Raw genomic sequence first — 23,294 nt, 5'->3', positions numbered from 1 at the left:
CCAGGTCACTGGTGAGAGTGGGGGTCTTACCCAGCGAGGATACAAGTTCAAAGTTCTCCAGCATCACATTCAGGTACAGCTGTCTCTGACCCTCATCAAGGAGGCTCCATTCCTCCCTGGAGAAGAACAGGGCAATGTCCTCAAAGGTCATGCCAACCTGTCAGAATGGAGACAATTGAAACCAGAGCTGCCTTTCTGAGAAGCCCCACTCCTACTCCTGACACACCTTCCCCCCCTCAACCTCCTCCAGGGCACCCGGTTAGTGTGGACACCAGGCCCTAATGCCAGTGCAGGCTGCTCTCTCATCACAGTCCCATTACTCACTGGGATTGCCCTCAGCAGAGCAGCTGGGTTGGGTGGGAAGGATTGGGGGAGGGGAGGGGAGAAAGCAATGCCATTTAAGGTCTGGGCGATGCCTGCAGGGCCCCAGCCTTCCTGCCAAGCAATTCCACCGCAGTCTCCTAGATCATGCCTCCAAGACACAGCCAAGCCTGGGTTTATGCTTCGCCTTTCAGTCCCCACACCAGGTCCCGGGGACCATCAGCTCACACTTCCTCCAGATGTGCACACCACTGGGTAACCTTTAACCTCTTCCCATCTTCAGTCCCAGGTTCACTCCCTCAGCTCTGCCCCCTTCCTGCTCCAATGCCACTGGATCTCGCTGGACTCACCCATGAACTTGGCAATTGGATCCACAGAGAGCTTGTCTAAAAGGGGGATCCAGGACCACCCCCGGGCCCAGATGGACCCCACAGCCGGGAAAGCCCCAATGAGGCTGTGCCGTCCTCCCTGCAGCCTCTGGTCTGTCCGCCAATCCTCACAGCCCACACCCTCAGGGAACCTCAGATGCCAGTCAGCCCTGTCCTCTCCGCCCTGCACTGGCTGTGCCTCAGAAGCCACAACGCTCCTCTCCCCTCCGCCTTCCTCACGGTCCTCCACGCGGACTGAGCTGCAGGACGTGACAGATGCCCCTCAGGCTGTGGTGTCTGTGAAGGAGGAAGTGAGACCCGGGGGACTGGAACTCACCTCAGCACGTTTCCTCAGCGCGGGCGCCGCCATTGCTCTCTGTGGGCCGAGCCGGGCGGGAGCGGCCGGAGCAGAAGCCGCTGCAGGAATGGCGGTGCCTGTCCCGGCCCTGGCGCGGGTCCGGGCGGTGACTCCGAGCTTCAATCCCCAGTGTGAGCTGTGAGCACCACTGCAGGCTCCCACCGTTGTTGTGGGCGCGGAACACCACTCTCCACCTTCTCCACAGGAGCGGAGACTGGGAAAACCTGGCCGCCTCAGACACACGTCTGAGAACAGAAAATCCCGCCAGGAGGCTACCGGTCCCGCCCTCAGAAATAACCAAACGGAAATGCCTTCTCTGAGCCCCCATTGGCTCAGCCTGCAGGCCTGGCCTCCTGGGTAATGTAGTTTCTCCGATCCCAGGCGAGGATCCTGTATTTCTCAGTTGACTCAAGGACTGGATTTAAGGGTGATAGCCCAAGAACACACCAGGTATACTAAGTGCCCTCTAGTGCCTTCAGGGGTGGTGATTTCTGGGGCAAGTTTGTTTCCGGTGACCCTTCCTGGCTCCCTTTAGCGGCTGGTTTTGCATATCTTTCTACAGGACCAGCTCTTTCTGAAGGGAGGCATTGTTTCTTCATTCAGGACTTTTGGCTGTGTCTCCTTCAGGGCAACTCTAGCTTGTTGCTCAAGTCTCGAACTCGATCTAACCTGCCTCCACTGAATCCATTGTACAAAGTTAATATCACAAAACAGACTCTCATACTTAAGAGCATCTGCTTCTGATGCCACTGGAAGTGTCAGCTCTGCCTGGGCTGCAGTGTAGATAAGATGAGCAAGAAACAAGTTAAAAATGCTCAAAGAGACTGACCATCAGAGAGCTGCAAATTAAAGCAACAATTAGGTATCACCCCACCATTGTCAGAATGGCTGCCATCAGCAAATCAATAAAGGAGAAGTGCTGGTGAGCATGTGGAAAAAAGGGAACTCTCTTACACTGCTACTGGGCACACAAACTGGTGCAGCCATTATGCAAATCAGTACAAACTTTCATAAAATAAATTTAATATGGAACTGACATTTGACCCATGGATTCTACTTCTAGGAATATATTTGCAGAAACCTGAAACAATCAGATTGAATGTATGCACCCTGTGTTCATAGAAGCCCAATTTACAAGAGCAAAGATCTGGAAACTGCCCAGGTGCCCATCAATAGATGAGTGGATAGAAAACTATGGTAAATTTATACCATGGAATACCATGCAGCAATAAAAAAGCATAAACTTTTACCCTTTCACCCAGCATGGAGGGATCTGGAGAGCATCATGCTAAGTGAAATAATTCAGTCAGAGAATGACAGTGTCACTTCATCTCACTCATATATGGAATATAACATCAATAACAAAAAAACACTGCTAAATGGAATGAATTTAGAAACTTGGAATCATGGAATGGAGTTTGGAATGTCAGAAGGGAAGGCGGGGGAGGGTAAAATAAAAAGAAAAAACATCCTGGGGTCAGGATTAAGCACACACAGACATACAGTAAAAACCAAGTTACCTAAGCATTGAGCATTTTCTTCTGTTCTCTGAAAGCAATGGGAAAGCTCTAGCTTGCCGTGTTCTGGGTCTGCTCTAAATTGTGTTTATAAATCTGTCTTCAGTCTGAAGTGTCCCTGGAAATGCCGATAATCCTGAGCCATGCTGCTGTGCTCTCAACATTCATTTTTCTCTCTCTCCCTCTCCCTTGCTCCATGAAATCAACAAAAATGTTTAAGTAAATTAATATGTTTATTAAAAAATAAAAAATATTAGTCCAACACAAAAAAACACACATTTACTTCATAAAGTGAAAAAGGCACAAAAAAGTAAAATTCCAACATCCATATCTATTGTTTCAATGTTTTATTTGAAGAAAATTGCCAAAACTCTCAGCACACTAGTCAGAACATATGGTAAGATGTTTTAACAAAGATACAGACTCAACAAATACACTTCTGAGAAAAGGCTCACCACAAAGTCCTAGAAAAAATACAATAAAAAGTGACGTAGAATGACAAAATTACAGGATATGTTTATATAAAAATGCTTGATCAAACAAAATACTTTCTAGAATGTGAACACCTCACACACTGGTGGAAAAACGCAAAAGGGTGTTACCAGTTTAATTTTAAAGAATAGTTTATTGATTTTTAAAAATATATATATTTATTGACTTATTAGAGAGAGATGGAAAGAAGCACGAGTGATGAGAGAGAATCATAGACTGGCTGCCTCCTGCACACCCCACACTGGGGTTTGAGCCAGCAACTTGGGAATGTGCCCTGACTTGGAATCGACCCATGACCACCTGGTTCATAGGTCAAAACTCAACGAATGAGCCAGGTGAGAAGGGCACTTTTATTATCTGAAGAAAGAGGGAGAGAAACACTATGCGAGAGTGCAAAATCGACAAGGCTGCCTACTGCACATTCCATTCTGTGGAACTAGCACACAATCCAGGCACAAGCCCAATAATCCAAGTAGTAACCGTACTGTGCATGGCTTCACACCTAAACACATAAGCTACAGCATCCATGATGGTATATTCAGTTTAGATCACACAATGTCAGTCTTTGTAAATTTAAACATTTATATACAAACCCACTCAGATTAGGCACGGAATTTTTGGTAAAGGTACCGTATTTTCTGGCGTATAAGACGACTGACTTTTTTTTTTTTAATATATATATTTTATTGATTTTTTTTACAGAGAGGAAGGGAGAGGGATAGTTAGAAACATCGATGAGAGAAACATCGATCAGCTGCCTCCTGCACACCCCCCACTGGGGATGTGCTTACAACCAAGGTACATGCCCCTGACCAGAATCAAACCTGGGACCCTTCAGTCCGCAGGCCGACACTCTATCCACTGAGCCAAACTGGTTAGGGCACGACTGACTTTTTAACCCAGGAAAATCTTCTCAAAAGTCGGGGCTTGTCTTATATGCCGGGTGTTATCTTATAGGGCAGGTATATCCCAAACTCTATATTTTAACTGGAAAAGTTGGGGGTCATCTTATACGCCCGAAAATACGGTAAATGAAACTTATATCCATATATAGAATTATACAGTAATGTTTGTACCAGCTTATTAGAAATGACCAAATGTGCCCTAACAGGCTTGGCTCAGTGGATAGAGCAATGGCCTGCGGACTGAAAGGTCCCAGGTTCAATTCCGGTCAAGGGCATGTACCTTGGTTGCAGGCACATCCCCAGTGGGGAGTATGCAGGATTCAGCTGATCGATGTTTCTCTCTCGTCGCTGTTTCTAACTCTCTATCCCTCTCCCTTCCTCTCCGTAAAAAACCAATAAAATATATATTTTTTAAATCAATAAAATATATTTTAAAAAAATAAATGATTAAATGTTCATAAAAATGGATAAACTATTGGTGATATATTCAAAAGTAAGAATAGTCATCAGAAAAAAGATGACATACTAATATATCTTTAATAAATCTCCAAGTATTTATGAAATATAAATTAAAGCAAAAAATCCTTAGAAAAATGAAAAGTGATCTATTAAACTGGAATGTAAGTCAATGGTTACTTAAGCTGTGAACCACAGGGACACATTTAAAAAAGTCATGAACCAAATTCACAGTGACAGATCTGATCAATATTATGATTATAATGACGGTTTTAGTTTCATGAACACATCATGATTTATGAAACAGTATACCTAACCTGTATTTTACTCATTATACCTTTTTAAAAATGATTCAAAATTTAAAAATGTGTATTTTCAACTATATTTAAGGTGACCAGATTTTAACATTGGTAAAGTGGGACACCATTGACCGGGGTGGGGGTTCTTGATTAAAAATTTGGTCTATATGGAGCAACAAAAATTTTCATAGAACACAAAAATAGTATTGTAATATATCTTTTTAAATTTCAACATAAGTACAATTTACAAATATAATAAATAAAAAAATTATGTATAGTATTTCTTTGGCATATTTCTCATTTGAGTGAATTTTTTTTAGTAGATTGCTGTCGTTGTTTAAAAGGTCATGAAATTTTTCATAAGAATTTGTTAAATTCTATTTCACACATAAAATGGCTTTCAAAGTCTCAACACTTAATTGTGATTTTTCTGATGTCCACACTTTATTTACCGTAGAAAAAACACGTTCAGTTACAGCATTAGTTCCTGGTAAGGACAGCGCATATTCCACAATTTTTAGTGCATTATTTATCCTGGCTAAATAGCCACATGGCCGCCGAAAACAGTATATTCCCTTCCCGTTCTCCTGCAGTTCCCTAGCTTGTCGTGCATTCTTTCCAAAAGTCGGAACTTTTTTAAAACGCCGCAGGACGCGGGACAAATTGTTAAAAATCGGGACTGTCCCGCCAAAAGCGGGACGTCTGGTCACCTTAACTATATTGGAAAAATAGGTTTGGCAAGTCTATATTCAATTCAACTTCTTATGCCCACGGGAACAGAAAATGTAATAAACAATGAAGAACTTTAACACAAACCAACAAGAATGCTGGCTGGATCACAAAAGCCACATCACTGGACTACAGACACCCTTTGCCTTTGTCTTTGTTTTTCTGCCAGCGCACCAATGGCTCTGAGGTGAACATCTGAGAGGATACAGGAAGCCACAAAACCTCTTGATTATGTTCAATGACAACGACTGTGTCCACAGAAGATAAACATGCCTGGAGATCCTCACATCTGGGTACATCCCGCTCCTGTAGTCTTTTTCTCAGAAACATTCTTGCATGCAAGTTTAGATGAGGAACATTCCATCTAATGGGCTGTAATCCCCTGCAAACTCATTAGGTCAATGTTTCTGTAGTGAAATGGTTTCCCCTAACTGCTATAGTACTCCAGTCAGTGACCTTTAGCTATGCAATTGTAGGCATTAGGGCACCTGGCCCTCTGCAAGACCTGGGCAAGTATATGGGCATCCCTTGAGAAACAAGAAAAATTTTCGCGCTGCTAGAAAATTTACACAGCTACCGCATTTTTGGAATGATCTCTGTGTCCCAAAGCATCCATCTTCACATGAGGACTAGAGAGTTCACAGTGTTTCCTGGGAAATTAAGGGCAGCAATGTAAATTTGGCAAAAACTGCTGTGGAAATGTCTACAACATACCATTTCTTCAACGTCAAAGAATGTTTGAGGCCCCATAACTTTTTCACCTCATCATGCTAGGAGAGTCCAGATCTCCATATAAACTAACCCATAGAGTCAATAGAACACCCAAGATTAAAGAAGTCTTAGAAAAAAGCCTTCATTATTTTGAAAAGAAAGAGACCAGAGACAGGCAGTTCTTCTATTGATGACATAGGCACTCAATAAATTCATCACTGGCAACAAGGGAATGTGTGTCGCTGAAAATGGCAGTCCCTCTGCAACATGTTTACTGGCGCCAACAGTAATCAGTCCTGTGTTAACTCATGACAGGGATACAAGTAAGAACCAAGGGCTCAGGTATTCCTAATTTTCTTCAACAAATTAGACAACAGAGTTAGCTTCACTGTGAAAATAAGGATGGTGATTGATGCCATCTGTAGGGGCCTTATACATGGTTCAGGTGAAATACCTTCAGCTACAGAAATATGCAGACATAGATCTGGCAACATGTCTCTCTATGTATGTTGAACAGGGCAACATAGATACATATGGTGCTAGCATAAAAAAAACACAATAGCAAAAACTTATGGGGACTTTACATAATATAGGTGATTAAATGCATGAGATACAATTCAGACAAATGAGACTTCACAAATTTTCTAATACTATTGTTAAGACCTAAGAAACTACATTTCCTACACACCTAAGTAATTACTCACATTTGGACTCATATGTGCAGAGCAAGTTTAGAAATTTGGCTGCGATATCTCTAATGTTATTTGTAAGCATAATGGCTTTCTCCAGTGTGAACTCTCTGATGATACTGGAGACCATTGCTACTTTTGAAACATTTCCCACATTCATTGCATTTATAAGGCTTTTCTCCACTATGAACTCTCCGATGACGATGAAGGGCAGTGTTCCAAGTAAAAGATTTCCCACATTCACTGCACACATAAGGCCTTTCTCCAGTGTGAACTCTCTGATGAGAAGAGAGTTCACTGCTCCTGGTAAAACATTTCCCACATTCACTGCATTTATACGGCTTTTCTCCAGTGTGAAAACTTTGATGATAACGGAGGCTACTGCTATTGGTAAAAGATTTCCCACATTCACTGCATTTATGAGGTTTTTCTCCAGTGTGAACTCTCTGATGCCGATGAAGGAGAGAGCTCGTGATAAAAGACTTAGCACATTCACTGCAGTTATAAGGCTTTTCTCCATTGTGAACTCTCTGATGATAATGAAGGTAACTGCTAGTGGTAAAAGATTTCCCACATTCATTGCACTTATATGGGATTTCTCCAGTGTGAATTCTTTGATGACGATGAAGGTGAGACGTTGTGAGAAAAGATTTCCCACATTCACTGCATTTATAGGGCTTTTCTCCAGTGTGAACTCTGTGATGACGATGAAGGTAACTGCTAGTGGTAAAAGATTTCCCACATTCATTGCATTTATAAGGCTTTTCTCCAGTGTGAACTCTCTGATGACAATGAAGGTCACTGTTACTGGTAAAAGATTTCCCACATTCACTGCATTTATAAGGCTTTTCTCCAGTGTGAAAACTTTGATGATAATGGAGGCTACTCCAATTGGTAAAAGATTTCTGACATTCACTGCATTTATAAGGTTTTTCTCCAGTGTGAACTCTCTGATGACGACAAAGGTCACTGATGGTGATAAAAGATTTCCCACATTCACTGCATTTATAAGACTTTTCTCCAGTGTGAACTCTCTGATGACAATGGAGGTCACTGTTACTGGTGAAATATTTCCCACATTCAATGCATTTGTGAGGCTTTTCTCCAGTGTGAGAACTTTGATGATAACGGAGGCTACTCCAGTAGATAAAAGATTTCCCACATTCACTGCATTTATATGGCTTTTCTCTAGTGTGAAATCTGTGATGACGACGAAGGTCACTGCTAGTGATAAAAGATTTTCCACATTCAATGCATTTATAAGGCTTCTCTCCAGTGTGAAAACTTTGATGATAATGGAGGCCACTGCTACTGGTAAAAGATTTCCCACATTCACTGCATTTATAAGGCTTTTCTCCAGTCCAAACTCTCTGATGATGACGAAGATAAGTGCTGCTGGGATCTTCCTGACATTCTTTTCTGGTGTAAAAATCTTTTCTCCTTTGAAACATCAAACCACCCTTGGAAATATCATTTGGCCTGTCCCTGGTCTGATCAGCCTTCAGGTAGAGATGCCCTGACCAGGAGAGTGTGCCCTGCCCAACCTCCTCACAGGTGAAATCATTCTGGGACACATTGAAATTGCAGATCTTTGCAAGTGACATCCTCTCCACACTCCCAATGAAAGTGTTCTCTCTCACATGCTGCTGGTGACATTTTGCACTGAAATAAAATTGTTTTGCACATGCCCCACACCTCAGCTGTATCTCTCCATGTTGTGTTCCCTGCAGCTCAGTCAAGTGGAAAATCCTTTTCAAGACGAGTCCACAACTCTCACAGGGGTGGCTCTTCTGGGAAGACAAGGCTAACTTGGGATTCCCTGTCTGTGACACTCTTACAGAAGCATTCTGTTCAGTTGGTACCTCCACATTCTCTGCTCCACAGCAACAACCTGAACAAAAGGAAACGCTGGTGAGGTACATGTTGACCTTAGAAAAAAAGATTATCTTCACCAAAAATGTTTCCCTGTCATCACTGGACATGAGTCCATAGAATGATTTAAAGAAGTGAGTTGAACTCTAAGGAAATAGCTGTTATACATTACCTGGCCTCAAAGGTCAGTCAATGGTGAAAATCTCACCAAAATAGGAACAAAAGCTTAGGGTGGCTAATCAGTTATTCTCTCTCATCATTGATGTTTCTGTCTCTCTATCCCTCCCCATTCCTTTCTCTAAAAATCAATAAAAATATAGTTTAGGAGAAACCAAAAAAGAAAAGTAAACCCAAAGCTAGCAAAGAAAATAAACAACGAGAATTAGAATAACCACTAATAAACTAGAGACAAAAGTATATCATAACCAAGAGCTAAGTTTTGTTGTTGTTTATCTTCACCTGAGAATATATTTTTCATTCATTTTTAGATACAATGGAAGGGAGAGAAAGAGAGAAAAATACACAAAAACATAGATGTGAGAGAGACACATTGGTTGGGTGTCTCCGTCACAGGCCCCAACAGGGGATGAGGATCAAAACTGCAAATCAGGTTCATGCACTTAATCAGGAATCGAACCCATGACCCTTTGGTGTTTGGGCCTACACTCTACCCACCATGCATTCCAGGCCTAAGAGCTATTTCCTTTTTAAAACATACACCAATTTGGCAAATCTTTATTGAGACTAAGACAAAAGAAACAACACTAAAATGAGTTTAAAAAAGAAATGAAAGATAAGACATTACACCTGACAGTGAAGCACAACGCATAAGAGATCTTGCCAAATGACATGAACTTACATGGAGAAAATTGTAATGAACTCACTATAAACTTCTAAAATTAATTTAAAAAATTCAGAGCCCTAGCTGGGTGGCTCAGTTTGTGAGAGTGTGGATCTGATGCGCCAAGGTAGTAGATTTGATTTTCCATCAGGGTACAAGCAGGGGGCAGCCAATGAATAAACAGATGAGTGGAAGAGCTGAACAATGTCTCTCACACGCATTCTAAAAGCAATAAATGAATATTAAATAAAAAATAAATTCAGAAATGTTATAGGGTAAAATATGAACATACAAACATCAGTTCCATTTCTAAACGCTAACAATGAATTCTTTGAGAAGAAAAGGAAAAAAGGCCCCTCATTGTGTTGCTCCGTTGATTGAGCATCTTCCAATGAGCTGAAAGGCCACCAGTTCTATTGCTGGTCAGGGCACATGCCCGGGTTGTGGGCAAGATCCCAGGTAGGGAGCGTGCAGGAGGCAGCTGATCGCTGTTTCTCAGCTGGATGTTTCACTGTCTTCCTCTTCACTCCTCTTCTTCTAAAAACATCAACAAAAATACATTAAGAAAAAGAAAAAGAAGAAATGAAGAAAGTAGTCAAGTTTACAATGGCATTGAAAAGAATAAAATATACAGGAATAAATTCAACCAGAAAGGTGAAAGATCTGTGTATTGAGCACTAGAACACAGTGGTGAAGAAATGGAAAAAGAGACCAAAAAAGTGGAAAGACATCCCGTGTTCTTGGATTTGAAAATGTAATATCCTTAAAATGTCTATACTACCCAAAGGAATCTCCAGGTTAAATGCAATCCGATGATAATACCAATGTCTGAAACCTTAAAGACCCCAAAGAGCAAAAGTAATCTTCAGCCAGAGCAAACCTGGTGGCATCACACTTCCTGCCTTCAACCTATTACACAGCCAAAGCCACCAAACAGTGTGTTACTGAAATACACCCAGAAACACAGACCCAGAAACAAAAAACAGAACCCAGAAAACACAGAAATAAACCCAGGCACAAAGGTTCAGGTAATCTTTGACAATACCACAAGAAATGTTAAGAAAGGACAGTTTCTTCAATGAGGGGTATTGAAAATATAGATATTCACATGGAAAACAAGAAAACCACTGATAAACACTTACTCAGATTGAATGAGAGAATTAAACGTCCAGGTTAAAACTTTAAAGTCCTTCAAGACAAGCCAGAAGAAACGCTTGGGAGATCTGTTTTGGACATGCTTTCTGGGATGCGACACCAACCCCCAGGCAAAAAAGAGAAAAATCAACGTTCCAGACTGAAACAAATGAAAGCAATTCCCCAGCACAATAAGCAGTTAACAAAATAAAATGAAAAGGCAATCGAAAGGAGGATAAGAGAGGATACTTGCATATCACATGAACATATTGAAGATATTGTGGATTCAGTTCAGATCAGCCAAATAAAGCAAATACTGTGATACAGAAAGAAAGTCATGTTATGGTAACACTATAATGAAGGCTATGAAAACGACAACATTGTTGCTGAAAAAAATTCTACATCAATTCATTAAAAATACTTTATAGGTAAACACTGGTAAGCAGATCTGAGCCTGATGGAAAAATAGCCACACTAGACTTCCTGAATGCGGAATTGCCTAAAACATGGAATTTGTACATAAAACAAGAATGCAATATTTGGGAAGCACAATTAAGCAAAGCAAAAGGAGATGTATCTTATTATAAACTAGAAAAATATTCAAAACACTCATTAGCCAATAAATATGGTTAAAAATAGGCCTAAAGCCCTGGCTGATTTGGCTCAATGGTTGAGCATCCATCCGAGAACCCAAGAGGTCATGGTTCGGTTCCTGGTCAGGGTACATGCCCGGGTTGTGGGCTGGATCCCCAGTAGGGGGCATGCAGGAGACAGTCCATGGACAATTCTCTCTCATCATTGATGTTTCTAACTCTGTCTCTCCCTCTCTCATCCTCTCTGAAATCAATAAACAAATATTTACGCCCACCCCCCAAAAAAATAGGACTAAATACAGTAAGTAGAGCCTTCTTTCAAAAAAAATACCTAAAAATGACCAACAGGAAGAATATGCTTTTGCTCAAGACTCAACTGGAATCCATTAGGCTCCCTGCCACACAACCAACCACAAACCCTTCCCTGAGTTCGGTACAGCAGGTGTTGTGACTAAAGGGGCAGAAGGGAGCAGAGCAAACAACAAACCCTGCCAGCCACAGCAAGAACCCAGAAAACTGGAAAAATCAAGCAATGTGTCCAGTCCACAGGTGAGGGCAGAGCACCCCCTAGAGGTGAGGGGGCATGGGGAAATGCAAAGCCAAGTCCCCAGAACCAGCCAAAGTGAGGGTCTTGTCTAGGGAAGATATAAGTTCAAAGTTCTCCAGCATCACATTCAGGTACAGCTGTCTCTGACCCTCATCAAGGAGGCTCCATTCCTCCCTGGAGAAGTACAGGGCAATGTCCTCAAAGGTCACGCCAACCTGTCAGAATTGAGACAATTGAACCAGAACTGCCTTTCTGAGAACCCCCACTCCTGCTCCTTACACACCTTCCCCCCCTCAACCTCCTCCAGGGCACCCGGTTAGTGTGGACACCAGGCCCTAATGCCTGTGCAGGCTGCTCTCTCATCACAGTCCCATTAGTCGCTGTGATTGCCCTCAGCACAACAGATGGATTGCGTTGTGACACCAAACATCAGGTAAAAAGGGAAAATCAACAGTCCAGACTAAAACAAATGAAACACCATCTAAGCGGTTCTCATCCTGTGGGTCGCGACCCCTTTGGGGGTCGAAGGAGCCTTTCACAGGGGTCGCCTAAGACCATCGGAAAACAACAGATATTTACATTACGATTCATAACAGTAGCAAAATTACAGTTATGAAGTAGCAACGAAAGTAACTTTATGGTTGGGGGTCACCACAACATGAGGAACTGTATTAAAGGGTCGTGGCATTAGGAAGGCTGAGAAGCACTTATTAAGCTCTGGTCCATGCTGCAGGGCCCCAGCGTTCCTGCCAAGCAATATCACTGCCAGGAAGACAAGGCCAAACCTGGGCTTATGCTTCACCCATTATCCCCACACCAGCCTTAGCTGGTTTGGCTCCGTGGATAGAGCGCTGGCCTGTAGACAGAAGGATCCAGGGTTCGATTCTTATGGAGGGCACAAGCCCGGGTAGCAGGCGCCGTGGGGGCGTGCAGGAGGCAGCGGATGAATGATTCTCTCTCATCATTGGTGTTTCTATCTCCTCCCTCTCCCTCTCTCAAATCAATAAAAATATATTTTTTAAAAAGTCCCGATACCAGGTCTCCGGGACCATCAGCTCACACTTCCTCCAGATGTGCACACCAAAGTGTAATGTCTACCTCCTCCCCATCTTCAGACCCCAGGTTCACTGCCTCAAGCTGACACCTGCCTGCTCCACAGCACAGGACCTCTCTGGACTCACCCATGACCTTGGCCTATGGCATCCAGAGAGTGCTTGAGAGGTTTCAGAAGGATCTGGCACAACCCGATTCCTGGTGGACCCCACAGCCTGGGGAGAGCAGGGCATGCGGCTCTGAAATCCTCCCTCCCCGTCTCTGACCTTGGATTCAATACTCACCACCCACATCCGCAGGGGAATTTCAGATACAAGTCACCCCTGTCCTCTCTGCCCTGCACTTCCTGTGTCCTCAGATCTCACCACACTCCTCTCCCCTCCACCTTCCTCGGGGTCCTCCACGCGGGCCTGGGCTGCAGGACGTGACAGGCGCCCGCACCCAGGCTGTGGGGCTCAGAGTAAGGAGGCGGGGAGGGCAGGTGTGTAGGGGGGGGGGAGGGGGGAGAGGCGAACTCACCTCAGCTGAACAATTGAGCAGGGCCATTGCCGTTAAGCGCTGTGCCAGGACCCAGGCAGCAGAGACCGAAGAAGCGGATAAGAAGTAGGGGCAGTGGAAGGGGGGATAAGGGGTCCCTGTTCCGTCATGAACATGGGTAACCCGGATGGCGTCACTCCCACGTGCGTGCTCCGAGGACGAGGACTCGGTCCTCCTCCCTCCCAGTATTGGTAACGCCCGCCTGGAGCCCCCAACCAAGTACCGGAGTAGATTCTGGGTGAAGACCAATAGCCGTCCAGAGAGCACCGGAAGTCCCGCCCCTGCGAATTGTGACGCAAGGGAAACGCCTTTTCTGACCCTTCATTGGCTAAGCTGGTGGTATTCCTCACAAGGCCTTCTGGGTAATGTGGGTTCCAGAGTCCCAGATGGTGATGGAGGGTTTTTCCACATCACGCCAAGGGAAAATGTGCACACGGGCTGGTAGGGAGACTGGGAGATGACCGTCTTCTGGATTTAAGAAGTAGTTCATTTTTTCCTGGTGAAGGGACTGGAGTCCTTGTTTGTGAAAACACACTATCTGTGAGCCCGATACAGCGCGTCATGATAAAGACATATGCCTGCATTACAGAGTCTGGGAAGTTTTATCACACAAATCACCTTCTTACACCATCGTAAACGTACGTGACAAATATAACACAAGAATGTAGGGCAGCCCTAGCCGGTTTGGCTCAGGGGATAGTGCGTCAGCCTGCAGACTGAAGGGTCCCAGGTTCATTTCCCGTCAGGGGCACATGCCTGAGTTGTGGGGTCCATCCCACCAGTGGAGGGTGTGTAGGAGGCAGCTGATCAATGATTCTCTCTCGTTGATGTTTATATCTCTCCCTCTCTGAAATCAATAATAAAAAAAAAAATGTAGGACAGCCCTATTCACTTTAACTCAGTGTTTAGAGCGTGGACCTGCAGACTGAAGGGTCCTGGGCTCGATTTCCGCCAGTTCTTCACCTACGTTGCCGGCTCTGTCAGGATGTGGTCTTGGTGAGTGCCGGAGCCTACCAATCTATCTCATTTCAATGTTTCTCTCTCTGTGTCTCTCACTCTTCTATTCTCTCTAAAGCAACAAAGGGGAAAAAAGAATGTAGGACCTACCTTTGAAATAAAAAAGAGCATGTACAATATAAACTTTGAATAAAACTACTGTTTAATGTTTACTTGAACATCAATTAACTTTTGAAATAGTGGGAGAAATGAATTCTCACAAAGTTATTGGGGTTTTTTCTTTTTTTTTTTTTTTAATATATTTTATTGATTTTTCACAGAGGAAGAGAGGGATAGAGAGTTAGAAACATCGATGAGAGAGAAACATCGATCAGCTGCCTCTTGCACAACCCCTACTGGGGATGTGCCCGCAACCAAGGTACATGCCCTTGACCGGAATCGAACCTGAGGCCTTTCAGTCCGCAGGCCGACGCTCTATCCACTGAGCCAAACCGGTTTCGGCTGGGGTTTTTTCTTAATGTGAAGATGCCACTGTAATTATCATAGTGAAAGATAATTTTTCCTTATAAACATATTAAAGATGTCAGCTGAGTTGATATGAGGTATTCTCAATGTGATAAGATTACACAAATATTCACAAATTATACTTAGAGTAAATGAAAGACATATTCATCATGAAAGGTGACCTATGTATATATAGCTCAAAAACCTTAAAATCACATGAAAGCCCTAGCTGGCTTGACTCAGTGGACAGAGCATCGGCCTGCAGACTGAAGGGTCCTGCCTGGGTTCGATTCCCCTTCAAGGGCACATGCCCAGGTTTCGGGCTTGATCCCCAGTAAGGAGCTTGCAGGAGGCAGAAGGTAGATGATTCTCTCTCATCATTGATGTTCTCTCTCTCTCTCTCCCTTCCTCTCTGAAATCAATCATATATTTTTTTAAAAAAGAAAGTAAGAATTTACATAATGAATTGATCATAATATAAACAGAATATAATTGAATTTTAATTTTTAAGTATATTCCACTTTAATGCATATATTTTATTTAAGTTTGCTTAACATCCTGCTAGTGCACCCATGATATTCTTATAGTCACTTAACATTAATTATATAGATATACATATTTATATGTTTATGACTAATTAAAATAAAATTAGATTATATCTGCTATCTAATAAAATTAGACTATATTCAACCTATCTAATAAAAGGGTAATATGCAAATTAACTGTCACTCCATCACAATGATGGCAGTGCAAATAGCCACAAGATGGCGGTGCCCAGTTCAATCAGCCCCACCAGAGTCCAACATTCCCGGGGGGTGGGGAGGGGATGGACAGCCACTGAGAGCAGGCTGCGTGAGCGGCCTGGCGGAATGCTTCCTTTATCGCCACAGCGACGAGGCAAGCATTCCACCCCAGCCATGGAAGGCCTCTGGGCAGCGGGCATGGAGGAGGGGGAACGCTTGCGTCGTTGCCCCAGTGATGAGGCAAGCATTCCGCACCCGGCCGCGGATGGGCCTCCAGGCCACACAGAGAGCTACTGGCACACGAATTTGTGTGCAGGGCTACTAGTTTAAATATAATTGTCATAGATTAGGCCTATTGTTAATAAAATTTTATTTTGGGAAAATTTAATAATTACACAAATATCACAGGTAATACTACAAAGAGTTTGTGTTGGGGCAGAAATAGAATAGTGGGGACTAGCTATTTTTTATAAGAAATAAAATAAGAAATACTAATCATGCTCTGTGAACCATGATTGTTTTGGTCTGATTAAAGAAATCACATTCTAACCTGGCTGGGAGTTATGTAACCATAGTACATTTGACAAATGGAGAAGTTAACATTGGTATAATATTCAACCAAATTACAGATTTTCCTCACATTTCACAAGTTTTTCCACTATCATCCTTTTTCCGTCCCAGGATATAAACATTGTGGATTAAAGGGGCCATATGCTAACCTGACTAGTTCAGGGAAGGCCTGCATAGCGGTTTTGCAAACTCAAAGACCTAAAATAATCACAAAGGATCGTCTGAAAATTAAATATTTAACTACAAGCAGGTTATAGTGTGTAGTCATGTTCTAGACTAGTATTTTCCCTGACAAAGATCAACTTCGGCCCTGGCCGGTTTGGCTCAGTGGATAGAGCGTCAACCTGTATACTGAAGGGTCTCGGGTTCGATTCTGGCCAAGGGTACATGCCAGGGTTTCGGGCTCATCCCCAGTAGGGGGCATGCAGAAGGGAGCAGATCAATGATTCTCTCATCATCATTGATGCTTTTGTCTCTCTCTCTCCCTCTCCCTTCCTCTCTGAAATCAGTAATGAAATATATATTTCAAAAAGGAAATCTTATCTTAAAAAAAAAAAGATCAACTTGATCTTTACTGGGCTTATTGTCTTTTTGGATCTAAAATAACATACCTGTGAAATGTCTGGGTAACTTGTAACTTCCCTTTTTCCAGACCCCTCAGGGCACAACAAAGGGCACCAGGGCACTCCCTCATTGTTATTGTTATCATGTTAATCGTCAACTGTTATCTGTGTTAACTACCCTGCATTCATCTGTATAAAAGAAGCATATGCCCATCATTTCACTTTTTATCCTATCCCAGAGGTTTCCCTGCTTTGCTTTCTCCCACCTCCCTAATCTATCACCAATGAATTTCATGTAACCCACTTACATATTTTCCTTTTGATGGTAATTTATAAAAACCAGGTATGAACTCCCCATTCTCTGGAGCATTATCTCAGTCCCTTGACATTCTGCTTCCCGGCAACTGTCAACAGATTGGCTCAAAAAAACTCACAGAATTCTTTACAGGTTTGAATGGTTTTTACGTTAACTCATTATATTGCATTGAGACATCATGTTTCCCTGATTTTCTCTCTTCGTGATCATTTCTCGGCCTTTTTCCCATTTATGTCCTCAATTATTTTGAGAAGTACTGAAACCAGACAACCAATGGGTCCAGGCTGTCACTACTTGAGCCAATTCAGCAGTGACAGCCTGCTCAATTCGAGTCATATATGAGCGTTTATTCCAATATTGCCGGCAGCATGGGAGAGCAGCAGCTCATCCACAAAAATCTGCTCTGCAGCCCCCCATAAGCCAGCTGCTTATAAAGGGTAGGACAAAGATTACATGGGAAATGAGGGTTACAGGAAAGGGGAAGAAGGCAATGGGGGGCTGGGGGTGGGACTCCATTGTTTGGGCAATAAGTTTGTTCATCTTTCCTTGATAATAGGCAGTTCTTTTTTTAAATATATATATTTTTAAATATATATTTTATTGATTTTTTACAGAGAGGAAGGGAGAGAGATAGAGTTAGAAACATCGATGAGAGAGAAACATCGATCAGCTACCTCCTGCACACCTCCCACTGGGGATGTGCCCGCAGCCAAGGTACGTGCCCTTGACGGGAATCGAACCCGGGACCTTTCAGTCCGCAGGCCGACGCTCTATCCACTGAGCCAAACCAGTTTCGGCACTACTTAAGTTTTTAGAGGCTGGAACCTATTCTGAGGTCAAATTGGCATGACATACATTGTATCCATCAGTTTGGGCAAGACAGAAAGCTGACATTGCACTTGAGTTCTTAGACAGGGACATCTAGGGTGCAGCCAGTTTCCAATGAGGTCGGACATCCACCTGGCAGAGAAAACCCCAGAGAGCTTGGGGCTGGTCTTAGGTTGAATTCCTTTGAAGTCTGTTTTGGAAAAACCTGTAGTTCAGTCTTCCTCCTGTTTCTCCTTTACTCTCACTACTGCCACACTCACATGCCGGGTCATCAAAAATGTGTTTATGAGCCCTAAATGGTTTGGCTCAGTGGATAGAGCGTCAGTCTGCGGACTGAAAGGTCCCAGGTTCGATTCCGGTCAAGGGCATGTACCTTGGTTGCGGGCACATCCCCAGTAGGGGGTGTGCAGGAGGCAGCTGATTCATGTTTCTCTCTCATCGATGATTCTAACTCTCTATCCCTCTCCCTTCCTCTCTGTAAAAATCAATTAAAAATTTATTGAAAAAAAATGTGTTTATGGAGTTGTGGAGAGCCCCACACCAAAAATTCTGCACACGAGCTGTGTGTCCTAAAGTTTAGTTCAGTTCAGATACAATTGTGTCAGATCCCACAGGTTAAGAGCTCAGTAAGAAAAACGATTCCCATCCCACTTCAGATGCTAATCAAATGTTGCAGGGTTCCCGGCTTCTTCCAACTTCCGACTTCTGTGACCTCCGGTTGGTTTCAAACGGAGGTTCCCATAGTGCCTCTTCCGGTTCAGATCAGATGCTGGTTCACATCACAGTGCTTAAGGAAACACATACTTGCGTTTACCATGTTACTAAAGGCTATCATAGCCCTAGCTGCTTTGGCTCAGCGTTGGCCTGCAGACCGAAGGGTCCTGGGTTCTATTCCAGTCAAGAGCACATGTCCAGGTTGCGGGCTCGATCCCCAGTAGGGGGCATGCAGGAGGCTGCCAGTCAATAATTCTCTCTCATCCTGATGTTTCTCTTTCTCCCTCTCCCTTCTTCTCTAAATCAACTACAAAATATATAATTTTTTTTTCTTCTTTAAAAGGCTATCATAAAGTTTACAGATGTACAACCAGATGAAGCGAGGCATACTCCGAGGTCTGGGTGATTTTCAAGCCCGGCAGCTTCTACCCCCAGGAAGTTAGGGTGGGTCTCCCTGCCCATACTTGAATGTGTTCACCACCCTGGGGGCTCTCCAAACCCCCTCCTATTGGGATTTCTGTGGGGTCTTTCTCAAGTATGATTCACCATTAACTGTATTTCCAGCCCTTCGACTCTCTTTGGATATGTGAGGTGGAGCTGAAATTTCCAACCAGAGTCATCTGGATAGAATAAAACATGCTCCTAGTTCTGTCATCACTCAGTTATTTACAAGGGACTCAGGAGCTCTGTACCAGGAACCAGAGGCAGGCCAGTGTATGAATTTTCAATATTTCACAAGGTTAAATAGCCCATCTTAAAAGGGTGCATGCTAAATGACTCCATGTTTCTAATATTCTATACGTGACAAAATTATAGATACAAAGACAACTGTGATGCCAAGTGCTAGGGTTCAGGAAAATGTGACTGCGAAGGGGTAGCACTTTGTGATAAAAAAAAAAACACAAAAAAACTAAAAAATACATATTTTTATTGATTTCAGACAAGAAGGGAGAGGGAAGGCAAAAACATCAATGATGAGAATCATTGATTGACTGCCTCCTGCACGCCCCCCTACTGGGGATCAAACCCACAACCCAGGCATGTGCCCAGACTGGGAATCTAACTATGACCTCCTGTTTGGTTCATAGGTTGAAGCTCAGCCACTGAGCAACACTGGCCAGGCATAACTAAAAATGTTTAATTTCTACTGTGGTATTCGTTACAAGAACCTACATGGGTGATAAAATTTATTAAAACTATATGTAAAAACAAAACATAAATGATAAAACTGGAGATTCAGAGATAAAGATGAAGGCCAGCAGGACCGGAGTGAGGGAGTGTGAGTAAGGGAGGAAAAGGGGAGTGTGTGTGTGTGTGTGTGTGTGTGTGTGTGTGTGTGTGTGTGTGTGTGACAGTTACTAGATCTCATTGGGAGTCTCAGGGGCTGGCAGACCACGCTCTCCTAGACAAGGAGGACCCGCTACCGCCACTGGCACTCCCGGGCTGTGCAGCTCTGGCTCAGAAACCACGCCATCTTGAAGGGGGAAGCGTTGCAACTAGGAGCCCAGCCTCACCACCAACCAGACTGGCGTTGGACACCTGGCAGCCAGTCTGGCCAAAGTCGTGCTGCCTCACCTGCAGACCCACAGACCCCAGGACTCCCACCTCCCCAGCTCCTGGGCCCCTCAGTGAGTTGCTGAGTGCATGCCTACCTGACCAAGGTCGCGCTGCTTCAACCACCGATTCCCAGGACTCCCGCATCCCCGGCGGCTGGCTCCTGGACCCCGTTGTGATTCTCCGAGTGAAACCACCCAAGCCAGAGTCCCGCTGCCTCACCAGTAGACGCTGGGACACCTGTCTCCCTGGCTACGGGTTCCGGAACCCCTGCAGTGATGCACAGAGTGATGTCACCCCAGAAAGAGTCATGCCACACTGGCCAGAGTCGCACTACGCCAGTCGCGGGCCCCAGGACCCCAATCACCCAGGCCGTGAACTCTGGGACCCCACAGTGAGCTGCACACCAGTGAGACCTCAGGCAACCCTTGCCACAAGAGCCGGAACCACGAGCACATCCACAACGGGGCCAGGCGTGAGTCACATTGTCAGGCAACCTGTGAGACTTCATCCACGAACAAGAAACTAACGTTCAAGACCTAACTACATCAGGAGAATCCAATAACGCAAGTAGGGGGTCTCCATTAGAACACGCAGTTCAGGAGATCTGAGAGACTGCACCACTGGGTCCCACAAATCACCGACCACAGAGGCCCACCCCCACAAAAACCTGGGGGGCAGAGCAGTTGGATCTAAGACATAGAGGTAAGAGACCTCTATTCGGAAAACTACCGGACGTAGAAAAAAGGGATAGAGGAAGACATAAACAAATGGAAGAATATACAGTGTTCATGGATTGGTAGAATCAACATCATTAAAATGTCCATACTACCCAAAGCAATCTATAGATTCAATGTAATCCCCATTAAGATTAAGATACCAACAGCATCCTTCACAGACCTAGAAAGAACTCTCCAAAAATTCATATGGAATAAAAAAAAAGACCCCGAATAGCTGCAGCAATCCTGAGAAAGAAGAACAAAGATAGAGGGATCACAATACCAGATACCAAGCTATATTACAAAGCCACTGTTCTCAAAATTGCCTGGTATTGGCCAGTAGACCAATGGAACAGAGAACCCAGAAATTGACCCAAGCCATTATGCTCAATTACTATTTGACAAAGGATAGGGGAGGGTGGGGATATAGGAGAGAGATCAACCAAAGGACTTGTGTGCATGCATATGAGCCTAACCAGTGGTTAAGGACAACAGGGGGGTGGGGGCATGCGTGGGGAGGGGTGTGGGATGGGAATGGGGGAATGAGGACAAATATGTGATACCTTAATCAATAAAGAAATTTAAAAAAACTATTTGACAAAGGAGGCAAGAGCATACAATGGAGTCAAGACAGTTTTTCAATAAATGTTGTTAGGAAAATTGGACAGATACATAAAAAAATGAAATTAGACCACCAACTTACACCATACACAAAAATAAACTCAATATGGATAAAAGACTTAAATGTAAGGTATAAAACCATAAAAATCCTAAATAAACAATTGGCAGCAAAATCTCAGACTTCTCTTGTAGCAATATGTTTACCAATACATCTCCTAGGAGAGTGATGGGGAACCTATGACACGCGTGTCAGCACTTTCAACAATAAAGATTTATAATTAATTTTTTCAAAAGGCATATGGGAATCTTTAAGTAAAGAATAACAAAAGGGGGATATATTGTGGTAATTACCCTATATAATAAAAGCCTAGGTGGCGTTACGCCCCCACGTGACATCATAAGATGGCCACCACAAGATGGCCGCCCTCGCATGGTCACAAGATGGCCACCACAAGATGGTGGGCAGGGGAGGGCAATTGGGGGCGAACAGGCCAGTAGGGGAGGGCAGTTGGGGGCAATCGGGCTGGCAGGGGAGGGCAGTTGGGGGCAACCAGGCTGGCACGTGAGGGCAGTTGGGAGCAACCAGGCCTGCAGGGGGTCGATGGGGGGGGTTCCACGATCTACCACTTCAAAGAGGGAGGCCCAGGCCACAGGTCAGCGGGGCAATCAATTGAGGGTGTGGAACTCCACAATCGCCCCAAAGAGGGAGGCCCAGGCCACCCACCAGTGACACTGTGGTGGGTGTGTGGGCCCGGCCAGTGTTCGCACCACAGAGGGAGGCCCAGACCAGCCTAGCAATCGCATCCCACGCCTGTCACCCACAGTGGGAGGCGACCAGTGGCAGGGGAGGGAGGGCAGTGCTGCACAGTGGCAGGGGAGGGGGGGCAGTGCCGCCCAAGCAGTGGCAAGGGCAGGGCCAGCTGCTGGCAGCAGGGGAAGGAAAGCCCAGATAGGCCCTGATTGTTGGCCAGGCCTAGGGATCCTACTCAGGTGTGTGTGTGTGTCGGGGGGGGGAGGGGGTACTGGATTTCGAGAGGGCTCAGGCCGGGCTGAGGGACACACACACACACACATACACACACACACACATGAATTTCATGCACCGGGCCTCTAGTTAAGGAATAAAAGCAGAATAGTGTTATCTGAATTGAATTTGAATTTCTAAACTCTATATATATGAAGCCTACTAGAACTATCCAATTCAATATAAAATTTTATCTTTGCCAACGTAATTACTAGGGCTATAAAAATTCAATTAAAAGTGAGATTTGCCCTAGCTGGTTTGGCTCAATGGATAGAACCTTTGCCTGCAGATGGAAAGGTCCCAGGTTTGATTCCAGCCAAGGGCACATGTCCGGGTTGTGGGCTTGATTCCCAGTAGGGGGCATGAAGGAGGCAGCTGATCAACAATTCTTTCTCCTCATTGATGTTTCTCTCTCTCTCTCTCTCTCTCTCTCTCTCTCTCTCTCTCTCTCTCTCCCCATTTCTTCCTCTCTTAAGTCAATAAAAATATATTTTCCAAAAAAAAAGAAAAAGGGTGAGATTTTACTATGGGTTGAAATAGAAGCAAAAAGAAATGAATAGGACATCAGGTTCTGCTGTATATGAGAGTGGAGTAAAGCTCTAGGACCACCTCCAATGGAATTATCTACTTGACAGAATTATGAAGATTCAATAAAAAGGATTTGTGAAAGAAAACAAACAAAAAACCTGGAGATTCAGCCCTGGCAGGTGTGACTAGGTTGGTCGGAGCACCATCCAGTACACTGAAAGGTCACAGGTT

At 44.1% G+C, this 23,294-nt stretch overlaps 2 protein-coding genes across 5 annotated transcripts in view; both read right to left on the bottom strand.

Annotated features, from left to right (window-relative positions):
• The window catches only part of LOC307116570 (uncharacterized protein), a 35,921-nt gene extending 34,630 nt beyond the window's left edge, over nucleotides 1-1,291 (bottom strand). For both annotated transcript variants that reach the window (XM_079800649.1, XM_079800648.1), the window contains exons 1-2: nucleotides 1,027-1,291; nucleotides 31-157 (exon numbers count right to left, since the gene is read on the bottom strand). In XM_079800649.1, the coding sequence (XP_079656775.1) occupies nucleotides 31-157; nucleotides 1,027-1,059 (160 nt within the window). In that variant the 5' untranslated portion in view covers nucleotides 1,060-1,291. The remainder of the gene's footprint in view (nucleotides 1-30; nucleotides 158-1,026) is intronic.
• Nucleotides 1,292-2,961: 1,670 nt separating this feature from the next.
• LOC307116581 (uncharacterized protein) overlaps nucleotides 2,962-23,294 on the bottom strand; it is a 50,442-nt gene continuing 30,109 nt past the window's right edge. For 2 of the 3 annotated variants that reach the window (XM_079800673.1, XM_079800672.1), the window contains one exon: nucleotides 2,962-8,736. In XM_079800673.1, the coding sequence (XP_079656799.1) occupies nucleotides 6,917-8,736 (1,820 nt within the window). In that variant the 3' untranslated portion in view covers nucleotides 2,962-6,916. Of the gene's footprint in view, nucleotides 8,737-9,850; nucleotides 9,886-23,294 lie in introns of those variants that run through there. The other variant, XM_079800675.1, reaches the window with a different exon arrangement.

Source organism: Cnephaeus nilssonii (assembly GCF_951640355.1).
Source record: "Cnephaeus nilssonii genome assembly, chromosome: 20".
Classification (NCBI taxonomy): domain Eukaryota; kingdom Metazoa; phylum Chordata; class Mammalia; order Chiroptera; family Vespertilionidae; genus Cnephaeus; species Cnephaeus nilssonii.
Note: the sequence above shows the minus strand (reverse complement) of the source record. Positions and strands in the feature narration are given on the sequence as shown.